Consider the following 16,034-nt stretch of genomic DNA (forward strand, 5'->3'; position numbering starts at 1 on the left):
AGTTAACGGAAAAAAAAAAAATAGCTCCTTTATAGGAATGAAGGAATTATAGCCTGACTCTCCAATTCTTTGTAAGTCGATTTGGGGCTAGCTGAACTTCGTTTCATGTAAAAACTCCCTCGTTGAACAACCACTATTTAAGAAAAGAATTAATAATGATGGGTTTATTATGAAATATTCATGGTCTGTATTGATTTTCGTGTTTATTTTGTGCATTTGGGGTATATATAATTAAATAGAAAGCAATTAACTAAAGTGGCTCATTTCAGTGAATATCTTGCTAGGTTTTTTGTGCTAATGAAACTTGACATTCTTATTCTTTGACACCGAAGTATACATTTCTCATTATTAATCTTTATAGGTTGGATCTAATTCTGTACAAGGAGCTGGTGCACCTACTATGTTCCAAGCCATGAAACGAATAGTTAGTTGCTTAGCTAATGATCAAATTGGTGAGGGAGCTTTTGGGCGCACAATAAGGTCATCTTTTTTAGGTATTTCATTGCAATTTCTATTTTTCAAAATTTGATTCGGACTCACTATAGCTAATTCAGATATTTTTGATGTTAAATAGAATCCAGAAAATTTTTAAACCTCATATGTTGATCAGAAATATATTGACACGCACATTTACAACACCTCATTTTTTTCCCTTTTTCCATAAATATCTTACCTGATTATCTATACCAATTCGCTTATAGAGAATGCCACCTAAGAAATATGCTCCTTTGGATATTAACTTGATTTAAAACCGTATGTGATATATTTTAAAATCTTCAGATATCTTCCAATTTGTTTTAATATTTATTTTATGATGATGAATGTTAAGATGGATGTGATAAAATTTGGAATGATAGAATATATATAAATTTTGTTTGTAGACTTTTTTATTGGAACAGATGAAGTTCTATGAAAATAGGTTTAGGCGGTTCAGTAGATCAACGATAAGAGCAACGATAAGAAGGAGCTCGATAATAAGAAGGGTAGATAGAACTGATTTGAATGTATGGAAATGAATTGTGGAACAATTTGTTATAGAATGTTGGATCAACTCACATGAAGTTGTATAAAAATTGGCTTTAGGTGGTTTTGGAGATCATCCATAAAAGCGAGATTTAATAATAAAAAGGGTTGATAGAACTAGCATGAATGTATGAAAATGAAATTGTGTATAACAAATTTAACGTGGCTAAAATTTTTTTTGTAAAGGTTAATAGAAAATAGAGTTAACACCATGTTCAATACTAAGTGGGAATGAAGAGGGAGGAGGTTTTACAAAACCAACCCTTGCGAAAATGATACTTGGTATATTATGACCATGATTCATGAGGATGTATATCGTAGTTTAGTCAAACATAGTGTTTGATTCATTCATCATTATGACAAAATTGATCTTACTGTTTTAGTTAGGCAATATAATATGATAAAATAATTGATTCGTACCTCACTTCTACAGCTTTAGCAATAACTTTTGCCAGAGGAAACTTTCTAGTGAATGAATGGGTACCGTTGACGCAAGACGCGTTTCTTCAGGGTTGTGGATGTCGAATCTCTCGTTTACCGCGAGATAGTGGATCATTCCATGATTGCAGGATGCAGTCCCTATCCAACTTCTACAAAATTTTATTTCCTTTTTTATTTCTTTCCCATTTCCCTATTTCCTAATTAGGTATTTTTTATTAGGGGACTTTTATATATGTTGTAATGAGGCTATTTGGCTTTTTTTTATTTTATGAATTAAGAGATGTTTCTTTGAATTTTGCTCTTCTGAGTGTTATATTCTCTTTCTTTTGTAAGTGGTGTATTTGTATCTTGCTTAGGAACTAGTGATGGAACCTCATTACGACTGGTATCTTGCCTTTCTCCCTTTTCACCATTCAACTTGCGGATTTCAAACAGTACAACCGCTGACGACGTCAAAGTTGTTGTCGAATAGATTTATCTCAGCAATCTATTCTAAATGTCATTGATCACACATGTTAGCCTTCTCTCCCTATTCCATAACCACCTCCAAGTGAAATTTGCTTTCTAAGTTCCTTCTAGGAGTCCTTGAAATGTTTCATCTGGTATCAAAGCTTGATTAACCCTAAATTTTTATGCATTTATCTTTCCTACATTTAAACCAAGATTCCATACAACCTAACCTAACACCCTCATCAATTTTTTTTTTCTTAGGTCATTTCTACCTCAGTTTGTTACCTCAATCCTATATTTTTAAAATCCAATCATTCTACATTCACCAAAAATCCATCACCATAGCTACCACCTACCCCTGACCAACCTTGATTTACAACCCTACACCCTTCGAAAATATGATTAGGATAAAAGGATGCTTTACCGCCAAGGAAAAACTTTTAGCGAGGTGTCCAAAGAACTTTCTATGGAGGATATGAAGCGAAAAATCCTCTAACTGCAACAAGGAGTTGCCGCTTTTGAGAGATGACAAACCAGAAAGGTCATCCGTAGCCACAAGGTTGACTCGCTGGATTGAGGGGTGGAAGTAAATCCCTTCCATCGAGAAGTTTTCAATAAAGAAAATTTGATGTCACGTCGATTTGACATGGAATATCAGAGTAGCGAGGTATCTTGGAGGATTGAGATCGTCCATTAGGAATGTGGTATAAATGTTATCGTATTGGCCCTTTCTCGATATACAAACCCTGGCTTTGAAAATGGAGAAACAAAATCATTACCAGGTGATCGTCACTCCTTGCAGACATAATTCAACCTTAGGATCATGTATTAAGAGTACACCTAGTGGAGCATTCAACCCGCCTAAGAATAAATCCGTCCAAAGTGGAGAAAAAGTGGAGTCCACTAGTGCCAACGCTTTGAGATCTGTCCCAACCCAAAAGTGTTTCAAGTGTCATAGCTTTGGTTATATTGTATCAGATTGCCAAAACAAGATGATGATATCTTTCACTAAGTAGGGAGCAATTGAAGGAATTTACAGTGACATATGAGAGCATAAAAACGTCAAAGAGGAGTATCAACTCACAACCGACAACCGACAAGGGAGAGATGCTAGTGATTCAAGTTGAGCCTAGCCTAGGAGATAGACTCTAGCCGAATTAGCATTGGTTGTCCTAGAAGATGGAGAATTTAAGGAGCCAATACTAGAAAAGGACAACCCCGGTTGAAGGAGTTGTCAAATATCTTGAGTGAAAGTTTACCTTCTGGATGGCTACCGTAGAGATTTTTAGCATGTCGTAGATCTCATTCCAAGATTTTGTTTTTGCTAAATCGACATTTTATTTAATGCACCCAACTGATTATGAGAAGTGGAAGAAACATGTTATATATTTAATGGCTCGTGAGAATACTCATCTATATACAATTTCTCGCTTTGGTTGTGCCAAAAAGATGTATATTTATTCTATTAGGATAGACTTTGGAAGGATGTTTGTGTTTTAAAGCTGTTTGAAGTGGACATTAGCATAAATTTTGCAGTGGGATTGCCTCAAGCATAGTAAGATGATACTTTTCTAATGGTAGGTTGATTTCAGAAGCTTCGTGGTAGAAGGCAAAACTCTTCTTTTGGAGAATGGCACGAGAAGTGTTTCTTCAGAAACGCGGGCGCGGGATCTCGCATTTACCACGAGATCGCAGGATGCCATTTCGCCCAGGATGCAGTCCCGATCCAACTTCTTCAATATTTGATTTTCTTTTTTATTTTTTTCCTATTTTCTTATTTTTAAATTAGGTTTTTTCTATTAGAGGACTTTTCTGTATGCTAAAGCAAGGCTATTTGGTTTTCATTTTTTTTTCTAATTTTATAAATTGAGAGAAGTTTCTTTGATTTTTTTTTTTTTTTTCCAGACTGTTGTATCCAATTCTTTTGTAAGTCGTGTATCTGTATCTTGATTAGGAGAAGGTGGTGGAATCCCCTCGCCGCCCATATCTCGCTCTTTCGATATCCTAATTGCTGATTTCAGCCGGGACAACTGCCGACGACGCCGAATCAGCTGTCCAACAACAGATTTTTTTCACACGATCCATTCCAAATACTATCGACCTCACATATTAGCCTTCCCTCACCATTCAACAACCACTTCCCAACGAATTCCGCTTCCCAAATGCCTTTCAGGAGTCCTAGAATGCTATCAACTTTGGTAGTGATTATTCTGTGGAAATTGTACCATACTGTATGTTGAACAGAAAAAATAAATTTTACATCGAGTAAAACAGTGCTTCATTAGTGGCCCATTTTAAATTTACAGCATAAAACTTAAGCTTCCAACATCGTTTCGACAATTACATGCTTTCAAAATGAATGTATAAAATAGGCATCAATTTATATTGAGAATTTATCGCAAATTTCACGAACCTTTAAGTTACTGCTCATCTGATTAAACAATTGCATACATATCCGACATGGAACTTTAAGTTAAGTTCAATTCTTTTGTTCTGATCACCACTAAAACCAAAACACATAGTTTTGCACTTGTAATTTAAATTAATCTCGATCTATGGTTCCAAGTTGTAAGGTAGGTCCCCTAGGATACTTAGAATAGGCTCCACATAGTTCAATCAGAGGCTTAGTTGTACAATAGTGTTGACTAGGATGAAAATTGACTAGTTTGGCTATATGATTCATATGTGCTCCCCTATGGTTCACTTGATTAATGTAGGTTTCCCCGGGACATTTTAGTGTGGGTTTAATTTTATTCTCTTTATATGCTAGCTCAATGGGTGAATCGGAGGATGACTAATTAACTCAGTCTATTGTATAAGCTAGGCCTGAGCTAGGATCACAACATTGTATGAGTTTAATCACATTAGGTGTGTATGATACCTAGATGGCTGAGAAAAAATAGTGATATGGTAGAACAAAATGTTTTGATGTGAGGATAGGTAATCATCAAAACACGAAAACGTGTTTTGAAGTTCGTGTATGATACCTAGATGGCTGAGAAAAAAATAGTGGTATAGTAGAACAAAATGTTTTGATGTGAGGATTGGTAATCATCAAAACACGAAAACGTGTTTTGAAGTTAAGTACTTGACTAGACGTTTGATTAATTATGTTTGTTGCAGTAAGAATTGCTTCTTCTAAAAAACATTTTGGAACTTGACGGGACATCATAATTAAGCGGGATATCTTAGGGAGATATTTGTTCTTTCTCTCAGCTATACTGTTTTGTTGTGAAGCATCAATACATGAACTCACATGAATACTTTCTTTTTTTTAAAGGTATGACCCAAGGATGGAGTTGAGATATTCCTTTACTTTATCAATTTTTTGTATCTGAATTTTGCATTGGAATTGAGTATGTCATTGAAGGTTTGAAATATTCAGGATGTTTTAAATTTCTCCTTCATTAGGAATACCTCAATAGTTATAGTGTGATCGTCAATGAATGAGACAAATCATCTGGCGTCACTTAGAGTTTTCACTTTGGAAAGTCCCCAAACTTCGTTGTGGATAATGACAAAAGGGTTTGAGGGTTTGTACTGGGTTAGAGGATAACTATTTCTAGTGTGTTTAACAAGTTAACAAATCTCACATCAACAAAAATTAAGTTTTTTATTGATAAACAAATGAGTATACAACTTAAAAACATAATTGAAATTAGGATGACCCAAGCGATAATGTTATAATGAGACCTGATTTTTTATAGACATAAAATCGACAAACTTGAAAATGGAGGTGGGTCATTTGTGTGTTTAGAGAGAGACTTTTCTTAAACTGGTATAAGTTTTGATATATTTCTAAACTGCCAATCACTTTCCCCAATTCCAACACATAAAATTCAGAAGAATTTGTAAGGAATTTAGTTATACATTTCATATCATGAGTAACCTTACTGATTGAAATTAAATTACAGTTCAACTATACAAATTGAGGAATGAGTAATATTTTAAGAGAGCTCTATATCTTCTTTCCCCGCAATGTCTGAGTGTGTCCATCTGCATGTTTTACCGTTCTAAATGTAGAAGCTTTTTGATAGTTGACTAGAGCATTGATGTCTTTAGATATATGATCAGAGGCTCATGAATCTATAATCTATGTTTTAAATTTTTCATTACTGGCAAGATGAGAGAATGATATATTACCTTGGTGGGTTACGAGTTAGGTTACTGCTTTGAATTATCTCCCAATAGAATTTTTCAGTAGTTCAAGCTGTTCCTTTAGAGCATGGTTAAGCCGACCCGACGAATGTGGTAGCAACATTAGTCTTTTTTTCTCTTCATCTTTCCTTCCATTTCTTGGTTTCCGTCTACAGGCTTTCTATGAATTTTTCAATATTTTTCCTTGATATGTCTAATCTTCTTGCAATAGTCACATGTGGGACGATTTTTCTTGTGCTTTGAGACATATGAGTAATTATGAACAATGTTGTGAAAACCGAATTGGGCATGGAACCGGAAAAATTAAATGTTCAAGGTTCAATGGTTTAATCGGGGTTGAACCGGATTACATAATATATATTTAAATTATTTTAATATAATTTAAATAATTAAATAATAATATATTAATATTATTTTTATCTATTCAATAAATAAAATTTTAATTTAAGATAATACTATTGAATACTTTCAACAATATTCTAAATAAAAATTTAAGACGTGATATTTATATTTTTTTAATTAAATATCTTATTTCTGGTCATGCAATTAAAATCAAAAGGCTAAAATTGAATAATATCTGAACTGATCGGTTCTTTAAAATCCGGTCTGGCTCACTGATTTTGACCAATTAAATCTCGGTTCTATGCTTAAATAGTTCTGAGCTTGGACTGAATCGATTGAATGATCAGTTCATCATTGCAATTTTAAAATCATGATTATGAGTGTACAAGGACGAGCTTTCATTACTTGGTGATCCCTCATTTTTAGCCAGCATTAGCTTCTTTTTGCTCTTTTCTCTCCCGACTTTAGCAAATGATTCATGGGTAGGTGGAAGAGACTTTATTCCCAAGATCCTCCTTGTCACCTCATCTAAATTCTGAGTTAGTCCTACCCCGAATCAGCTTGATTTCGATAACTTTGAAGTGTTTTCAATGTTGGAATATGTTTCCCATGCAACCACCCAGTTTCTTTGGCATTTTTGTGGAGTAAAAAATTTTCTCCCACTTCAGTGGTCATCAAGTTGACTAGCCAAGACAACCATATGATCGATTCTTTCATGTATAGTGGTTGGGATCAGTGATCTAAGGAACTATGTCTTTTTCTGTGAGATGTTCTTCTTTCTCTTTACCACAAATATAAATAAACACTGGGTGGGACTATTGAGGGTAATTATGGTCATTGAGTTTATGATTTGTGATAAAGTTTGAGAATTTAGGAGTTGTCTGGACAGAATCCATTGTCTCTGATTCAGAATTATCCTCCGGAGTAGAATTTGAAATTTTCATCCTATGTTTGGTCATCAACCCCAAAAGTATTTAGGACTGCTTCTAGTTGACTGCAGTGGTGAAAGTTGAGTGCAGTTCCTGCAGATAGATGGAAGGTTGCTGTAGGAAAGGAAGAAACGAACGACTACTCATGTTGTTGCTTGTCTGTCGGTGTTGCTCATGTTGTTTCTTACCGCCACTGTTTTTGCTGCTGTTGCTATTATAGGAAGATTACAATGATTGAAGAATGCAGAGGAGGGCTGCAGTGAGAGTTCTGGGAGGAGGAGAAGATCAAACAGGGGATTTATGTTGCAGGGAGGAGCCGAGAAGGAGGCCTGAAGGGAAAAGGGGACACACGGGGAGGAGTTTCACAATAGAGATAAACAAATTTTGGCTGTTGTAGGGGAAAAAAGATGCGGGGAGGAGTTCCGCTGCAGGGAAGAGTAGATTCCGGCTTGCTGCTGCTACAGGGATGAACAATTAATTCCTCTGCTTGTGGCCGACATAGGAGATTTTCCGAGTTGGCGGAAGAGATAGGGACCTGCAGCAGAGATCTAGTAGATAGATTCTAGGGTTTATTTTAGGGTTTTTGATACCATGTAGAAAATATGGTTTTAAGAGGAATAATTTCTATGATTGTATTATTTACATGTAGCATGCATATATATATATATATATATACAACAACAACAGCAACAAAACCTTTATCCCACTAAGTGGGTCAGCTGCATGAATATATAGAAAGAGCAGCTCGTGGCTCCTTACGCGTTAATATCAAAAAGACTTACTATAGGTTAGTGGGAAACGTGGCTCCTCGCTAAAAAAAAAAAAAAATACATAAAATCCTAGAGGTTCCATTTTCCTCAATACAACTCCACCCAAAAAAGAAAAATTGCTGGAATAAAAGTAAAATTAACCTATTTATACATGTATCAAACCAAAACGTATACCTAAAAGAGTGACATATACCTTCTATGAGCATGTATATCAAAAGAAACAAAAATAATAGAATTTGTATGCCAACCAACGACATCTCGAAAGCAGGAAATCGCAGTCTGACCCAAAGAGTCCAAAACCTGCAACTCAAAAAGACTGAAGAAACAGTAAATCCAAGTGGTTAGAATAGAAGTAGTGGTCCTCGTTCCTCCAACCCCCCCAAGCAGCAAAGACAATCCAACCGGGCCTAAAAAGCGCACCCGTAAAACCAGTCCTATTGCTGTATCCCCCAAGTCTCCAATATAGAACCTCCAAACCATCATCACAAATGTATCAAAGGAGCTTTGGGCCTCCATGCTTAAAATATAATACCAAACAAAAAACACCCAACACAGTCCCCCAGCCCGTAACCAGAGAAAGTCCCCAGCTCCACAACCACAACCACCAACAAATAGGGAGCCCTGGGCCTCCGCATGCATATATATATATATATATATATGGAAAACAATCCCTCTAATTTAAAAGTTACCAAATATATGTAACTTAAATTAGGAAAGGAAAATAAATAAGTCTGAAATTAAAAATAAAATAGCATTGAATCGGAAAGGAATAAATAAATCAAGTGTTTCCTAAGTTGTCCAAATCAAATCGTCAACCAGATTTTCTCAAAGTTTTTTAAGTTGCCGGCACGAGAGAGAGAGAGAAATTTCTACACTCACAATCTTCACCTTCTAATATTTTTGGGCTTATACCCTAACCAATGATTTTGCAACCATATCAAAACCAATTTTGTTTTTATTCTTTAACTATTATTAATAAGAAAATCATAAATGTACCGCAGAAGTATTATTTTTAGCTAGTCATATTAATTAGTTTAACTTATAAATGACAATCAGGGTCTTTCCTTTAAATGCTCGAAACATTTTTCTTCTCGAAGACCAATTTTCAAAGAGTTAGCGTAATATGATAATATAGAGCGTCATACTGCAATGAATATTATGAACAGTATTCTTGTAGATGCTTGCTAGTAGTTTTTTACTTAATTGATTTTCAGCCATATATTTTCATGTAAGCCCGATGATGAAAAGAACTGTGGCTTGAAAAGCATTTGTTTTTAACTTTTTATACTTGGCGCTTATTCAAATTTAAGCTATTAGTTCTTAATACGTCATCAGGGTAAGTCCTTTGCTTTTCTCAGTCTCTGCAGACATGGCTCATGGAGTGCACCCAAACTTCCTAGACAAATATGAGGAGCACCACAGGCCAGAACTACAGAAAGGGCTAGTTATTAAACATAATGCTAACCAACGCTATGCTACAAGTTCTGTGACTGCATTTCTCTTTAAGGAAGTGGCAAAAATTTATAAAATTCCAGTTCAGGTAGTGCTCATTGAATTATGATTTATCATAGAATTTACTATGTTTACTTGAACCTCACAATTCTTTGTACTGCATTTTATCGTGCCACATAGAAATTGTATTTGTTGAGGAGCTGAAGGTCTATATACTCATTTTTGCTACAATCTTTCCATTTTGATATTTTCCATTGTGGCAAATATATATATTTTTTCGTCATCTTTTTTTTTTTTGAGGATGCGAGGATGCATATCATGATGTTATGATGTTATTAATGTAGAGTAAGCCTTGGAAGGCCCTTCCATGAATTCCTTATGATCTGTCACAATTAAAGTTGGTACACGATGTAAAAAAATTCAATTTTACAAATCGATTTTAGAAATAGAGAATAAAAAACTTGCAAGCTTAGTATTTATAGCGGTAGGTGCATCACTTTTGTTGCTACAATAATTATGTAATGCCAACTTTTACACTTTATTATCCTTATGGAGCTAAACCGAATCGAAAAAAGAGAATTTGTTATTAATATGTGATAATACAAATTTGTTGGTTTAACCCAGAAAAGACAAGATTTTCATAGAGCAATCATAAGTTTAATTGGGCTACAAAGGAGCTAAACCAAGCCAATTTTTTCAACCTTTTTTAGAGTTATATTTAATGATGGCAATTTTTTTATTTTTTGTTAGATTTATTATGTTCATATATGTTATTTTTGAATTTAATTTTAAGTTAGGTTTAAATTAGATGAATTTAAAATTTGGGCTCATCTTTGTAACCATATTTTTATAAATGGGAAAAAAACTTCTATAATAGAGATTGATGACTAAACTTACTCCTAAGACCCTATATATATATATTTCTTGTTTGCAGAATATCAAGTGCGTGTATATATATATATATATATATTATAGAAAGCCCAACAAAGGCTAATATATTAACCAGAAATAAAGATACAGATACAATGTGTTAGAGGGCCCAAACATGACACCCTGCCAACACCAAAACCACAAGTGGTTCCAAAACTAGAAAATACAGAAAAGTACATTAGAGACAAAGAAAATGTTCAAAAATGTTGAAATACATAGTATCAGGTGGCTAGAGAGCAACACAATTTGGTTTTGCCTCTACCTCTGGTTCTGGGGAAGGAGAAAGCTAATAAGGTAAGATGATTGTTATTGCCAGTAGTAACCAATGTATCATCTAAAATGTTCCCGAGCTGGAGTCGGCCTCCATTCTTTTTCTTCCTCTTGGAATAGACCTGTCATTCCTCTTCCGAGGATTGGCTCATCTGATCTTGTTCTAAAGTGTGTTGGAGATGTGCAGATTGTTGAACATTAGAAGCAAGTACATGTTGTACCGGCTGATCTGTTATATGTAAATATATAAGATCCATCACGATGTCGGCTGCGGTTGAGAGCTCTGCTAGGGTTTCCAATGGTGATTTCTGTCGCATTTGATTCTGTCGCTCGAAGGAGAGGGCTCGCACCTCGCCTCTGTTTCGTCGACTCTCGCTCCTCATCCTTCGCTTCGTCCCGACTTTACTGCGTCTCTTCGACGCCGACAGCTCACGTCTGCGTCTGTTGTGTCTCGTTCATTTTTGTCGCATCTGATTCTGTTGCAGCTCGCGTATGCGTCGGCATCTGTTGCGTCTGCTTCGTTCTTCTGTTTCGACGCTGACGTTCGCCTCTCTCTGCCCGAAAGCTTCGGTTTAGTTCGTTTGCGTGTCAGAGACCTCGCAACAGGAGTACGCCAACAGCATTCTAGCGGGTGGATCTCCCTGCTCTGATGGCGCTCCCTTCTTCTTTGGTTGAACCTGATAAAGCCTCCTTTGGTGGAGTCGGTGGTTTTCTTCTCCTCGAGCTATAAGGATTCTCATGATAGTTCATGTGATTGCCTTTTTGTTAGAAGAGTAGGAAATATGGGAAAACAACAATATTTTTCTCTGACTTAGAAATTTCAACCCTGACAGAGAAATTCAAGCTTGCTTTTATTGGAAAATTTCAGTGGGGGCACCCACTTATGAAAGTTATCAAAATGAGTGTTAATGATCTTAAACTAGTAGACAAATGGAAAGTGAAACTCAAGGATGTGAGACGTGTTGATTCAACTAACCGCGACTGAAGACTACACTCTGATTTTCTCCAAAAAAATATCTTAATATTGCAGACAAGTCAATAAAGTTACTCAAGTGGTCTCATGATTTTGACCCAAATTATGAAACTTCCACTGCACCGGTATGGTTTAGTCTACCTGGTCTCAAGTTGTACTTTTTTCATCATCAGGTTCTCTACTCTATTGGGGTCATTCTTGGGGACTCTATAAAGCTAGATCTACCTACTTACAATCTAACCAGATCTTCTGTGGCCAGAATACTTGTGGAAAAGGATATTATTTTATCTGATATTACTGAAGTCTGACTGGGCACAACTCATAATGGATATTGACAACAAATCGTCATGGAACACAAACCTTCTTATTGTACCAATTGTAAGATGTTTGTGCATAACTTTGATAAATGCCACAGGATTGGTCTAACCCCACTGCTCTATACATATCTGTTTCACCTGGGGAGGATACTACCACAAGACAGGAGGTGTCTGTTGCCCTTGTGGACCCCCCTGACACAATATTGAAGGACTATTACCTACAAAAGATAGTGTTTAGACTTATAAGCAGGAGAACCTCGCAGCTCCCCATCTTCAGGAAGTATCCGGTGTAGAGACAACTCGTACTTCACATTTATTAGAACCTATTGTGGGTACAACGATTGGTAATCGTTCTGCTACAACTCTACCACCTCATCAGACTGACTCTTCGGATGAGGAATGACAAATTTACATTTCCAGGAGGAAGAAGAAGAATGAAGATCTACTTGAGCTCAGGATTTTTATGGATGATATTTTGGTTACTTCGGGTAAAGGTACGCACCTTACCAATTTGTTAGTTGGATCCCTTCAAAGAAATAGGGGCAGTGGCATGACTAAATTGGGATGACCTTCATTTTTTCCGTGTCTTGGTGGTTTTTGGCTTTTTTGATTTTTATATGTACCCTTTTTTTTGAGTTTTTTTGTATGTATTGTACTGTGTGGGTTGGGTGCCTATTTTTGGGCCCACTCATACAACATATCCGTATTCTTTTCTATCTAATATATTAGCCCTTAGGCTTTTTTAAAAAAATATATATATATAAAGATCCAAATTATACATGCACATCACTCCAAGTTGTGCAAACAAATTAATTTAACCACTCCCTCCAATTTTAGCATGAAAGCAAACTCCCCTCTCCCATGATCCCCTCCTTTTCTTTTGTCAAACTTAATTATCCATGCTCATCTCAATTTCTTTCATCGTCTTATTTGTCCCACATTTCAAAATATTCACAATGCCATTTTGTTTACCCACCCATCTAAATTCCACTTTGTTTGTCAAGCCTACTAAAAAATAGCTTGTCATAATAAAGCCTTGCACTTGCATTTTTCTCTTGATTGCTTTCTTATCGAGTAGACATTGCTTGCAAATTGTGTCAGTGCTTGTCATGTTTTTTGTTCACAATTTCTATGTCGTCTTTCACAAATTTTGTCTCTCATCTTGCAAACCTTACTTTGAACTTTGCATCTTCTATCAATGAGCCCACTAGCACTCTTTTTAGAGTTAGCACTCAATTATTCATGCTGGAATTTCACTCCACCTATTCCAATGATTTGGAACTTCAGCCATTGCAAATCAATGATTAGACATCGAATATATACTATTTTTGGTAAAAAATTTAGCCATATGTCTTATGTTTGGATGCCAAGGCAACCTATTGGAAGAACTACATTTTTAAACTGAGACTTCAAGAGGTATTTCCAACTTGCAAGTTTTGATACCCTCGTATTATCTTAGTTAAAAGTGCATCAGTATATTTTGAAAATCAATATTATTTTGCGCCTCAAGAAGGTTGTACTTACAGATTTGAATTTTAACATGTGTTCTACTAATTCGTCTTACGAAAAACCCTAGATCCATATTAAGTAAGCTTATGATAAGTGATGCAATGCAGCAATCGAACTCAAACATGCACTTTTACTAGATTCCATGCAAATTCATTACATAAGGTTTACATTTTTTTCTAGCCCCAGTAATCTTTGAACTTTTTTCAATTCAACAGTATATGCTTGAAATTAATGATTTTCCTCTATATGAAAATGGTGCTTACAATGTCATACCCCATTACCTTTGCATCTATTTTGTTTTAATTATGCTACATTATTTGTAGTTCTTTTGCACGAGTTATTCACTGATATCAGCAAATTATTTTCCATGATTAATGAAATTTCTACAAAGGTCATGCATGTTCATTCTAATGTTTGGGGCAATAATGGTAAAATTTACCTTAACTTGTATCTATCATGTACATTTTATGCATTCTACATGGAATAGATTACCCATTGTTACCTCAAAATCTTATATTTTTAAAGAGCTGGCTTTTAGTGTGTTTCTACTTGCATTAGTTTCAATTACGAATGTGAATCATAATTTTTATGCTGAGTTTTGTTATCTTATAAAAGTCACTTGAGGTTCCATGCATGTTTCTTACAGTTGCCTTTGCATAGCGATTATGCATTCCCGATAGCAGCACCATTTTTTATATTTAAGCTGCTTCTTCAATTCCACTATCACCCACCATATGAATTTTGGGCGACCCCTGATAAACTGCATCATATCTCGTGTCCTTTTGAATGCATATCTCAGCATAAGACTTGGCGAGAGTTGATTGTATCACAGAGGTCTTGATAATGTTCTTCAGACCAGTTGTAATTGTATCTAAAACATTTGTTGATTAGATTTTTTTCAATTCTATTAGTTATCTGAATTGAGGAAATGAGTAAAGTGCTAAAATGGTTCCCCGGATATTTACACGGGACCATTTTACTCCTAGAGTCTATAAAAGTGCCAAACTAATCCCTAGAATATCAAAGCTGACTATTTTAGCCCCTATAAATAAAATACGGGGACTAAATTAACATTTTTGTAGACTTTTGTGCCATGTTTACCTTGGCAAAAATCAGAGGTTCATTTAATACTTTTCTCTTAAAGAAATATTAGAATTTAATATTTATGCAATTTTTAAGTTTAAAGCCCTAAATCAGGTAATATATCCTTAAAACATGTAGTTTGTGTGTGTGTGTGTCTATTTTTTTTATAGAAATCCCAAAAAGGCTAATATATTAGTCAGAAAGAAATATATAGATACAATGTGTTAGAAGGCACAACATGACACCTTGCCAACACCAAAACCAGAAGGAGTTCCAAAACTAGAAAATACAGAAAAGTATATTAGAGACTAAGAAAAAGTCTAAAAATATTGAAATACATAGTATCAGGTGGCTAGAGAGCAACCCAATTTGGTTTTGCCTCTGCCTCTGGTTCTAGGGAAGGAGCAAGCTAATAAGTTGGTAAGATGATTGTCATTTGCAGTAGTAACCAATGTATCGTCCAAAATGTTTCCGAGCTGGAGTTGGCCTCCATTCTTTTTCTTCCTCCTGGAATAGACCTGTCGTTCCTCTTCCGAGGATTGACTCACCTGATCTTGTTCTAAAGTGTGTTGGAGATGTGTAGATTGTTGAACATTAGAAACAACTACATGTTGTACCGGCTGATCTGTTATTGGATCAAAAGAGCCCTCTCGTGTTTCTTGACATATATGTGAGTCTTCTTCAGTAACAGTGGGTGGTATAAGCACAACTGGATTTGTAGGTATAGTATGTTGTTCTTCTTCAGGAACTGTGGTGTTGGGAAGAGGATCAGGTTGCATCTTCTCAACAGGGATAATAGGTGGTTGTTCTTTAGCGATATTCAGCCTTAGATGAGGATGTAAACGATTGAAAATAGTAGAGTTGTGGCCAAACATACTACAATGAGAGCAATAAGGAAGGTGTGATTCGATTTCAACATTTTGTCAATACTCGTTGTGAGTGGTTCCAATCCACACCTCATCCGGAGCTGGTTGAGTGATATCCCTCTCAACTAACACACAAGCCACAGAGGGTCTGGTGATAGCAAGCGTAGGACTATCAACTCTGAGAGGCTTACCGTAAGCAGTTGCTAAGGAGTAAAAAATTTTCAAGTTGAACAGATGTAATTTTAACCCGGGGCGAATTCAACAGTCAACTTCAGAATATTCATATAACGGTTATCGATCTTGATAACTTTCCGAGAAAATATACGAGTGTAATCGACATCATGAGACAACTGAATCAGTATATGTCGACCGTCAAGTAATCCAATATTCCACCAATATTCAAACTGCCAATAGCTTTATAGCCTCAAAATCTTTCCGAATGATCTCCAGTTTTGGGTGACCATACAAAAATTTCTCCACTAGAGCAAAGCGCCAGGAGGACGCGAGAGTACTGGTTTCAA

The 16,034-nt window shown here is 35.6% G+C and overlaps 1 protein-coding gene across 2 annotated transcripts in view; it reads left to right on the plus strand.

The window, feature by feature from the left end:
- Positions 1–16,034, plus strand: part of LOC110024941 (probable aspartyl aminopeptidase) — an 83,210-nt gene that overhangs the window by 55,601 nt on the left and 11,575 nt on the right. For both annotated transcript variants that reach the window (XM_020725139.1, XM_020725140.1), the window contains exons 7-8: positions 362–494; positions 9,472–9,653. In XM_020725139.1, the coding sequence (XP_020580798.1) occupies positions 362–494; positions 9,472–9,653 (315 nt within the window). The remainder of the gene's footprint in view (positions 1–361; positions 495–9,471; positions 9,654–16,034) is intronic.

Source organism: Phalaenopsis equestris, unplaced genomic scaffold (assembly GCF_001263595.1).
Source record: "Phalaenopsis equestris unplaced genomic scaffold, ASM126359v1 Scaffold000281, whole genome shotgun sequence".
Taxonomy (NCBI): Eukaryota; Viridiplantae; Streptophyta; class Magnoliopsida; order Asparagales; family Orchidaceae; genus Phalaenopsis; species Phalaenopsis equestris.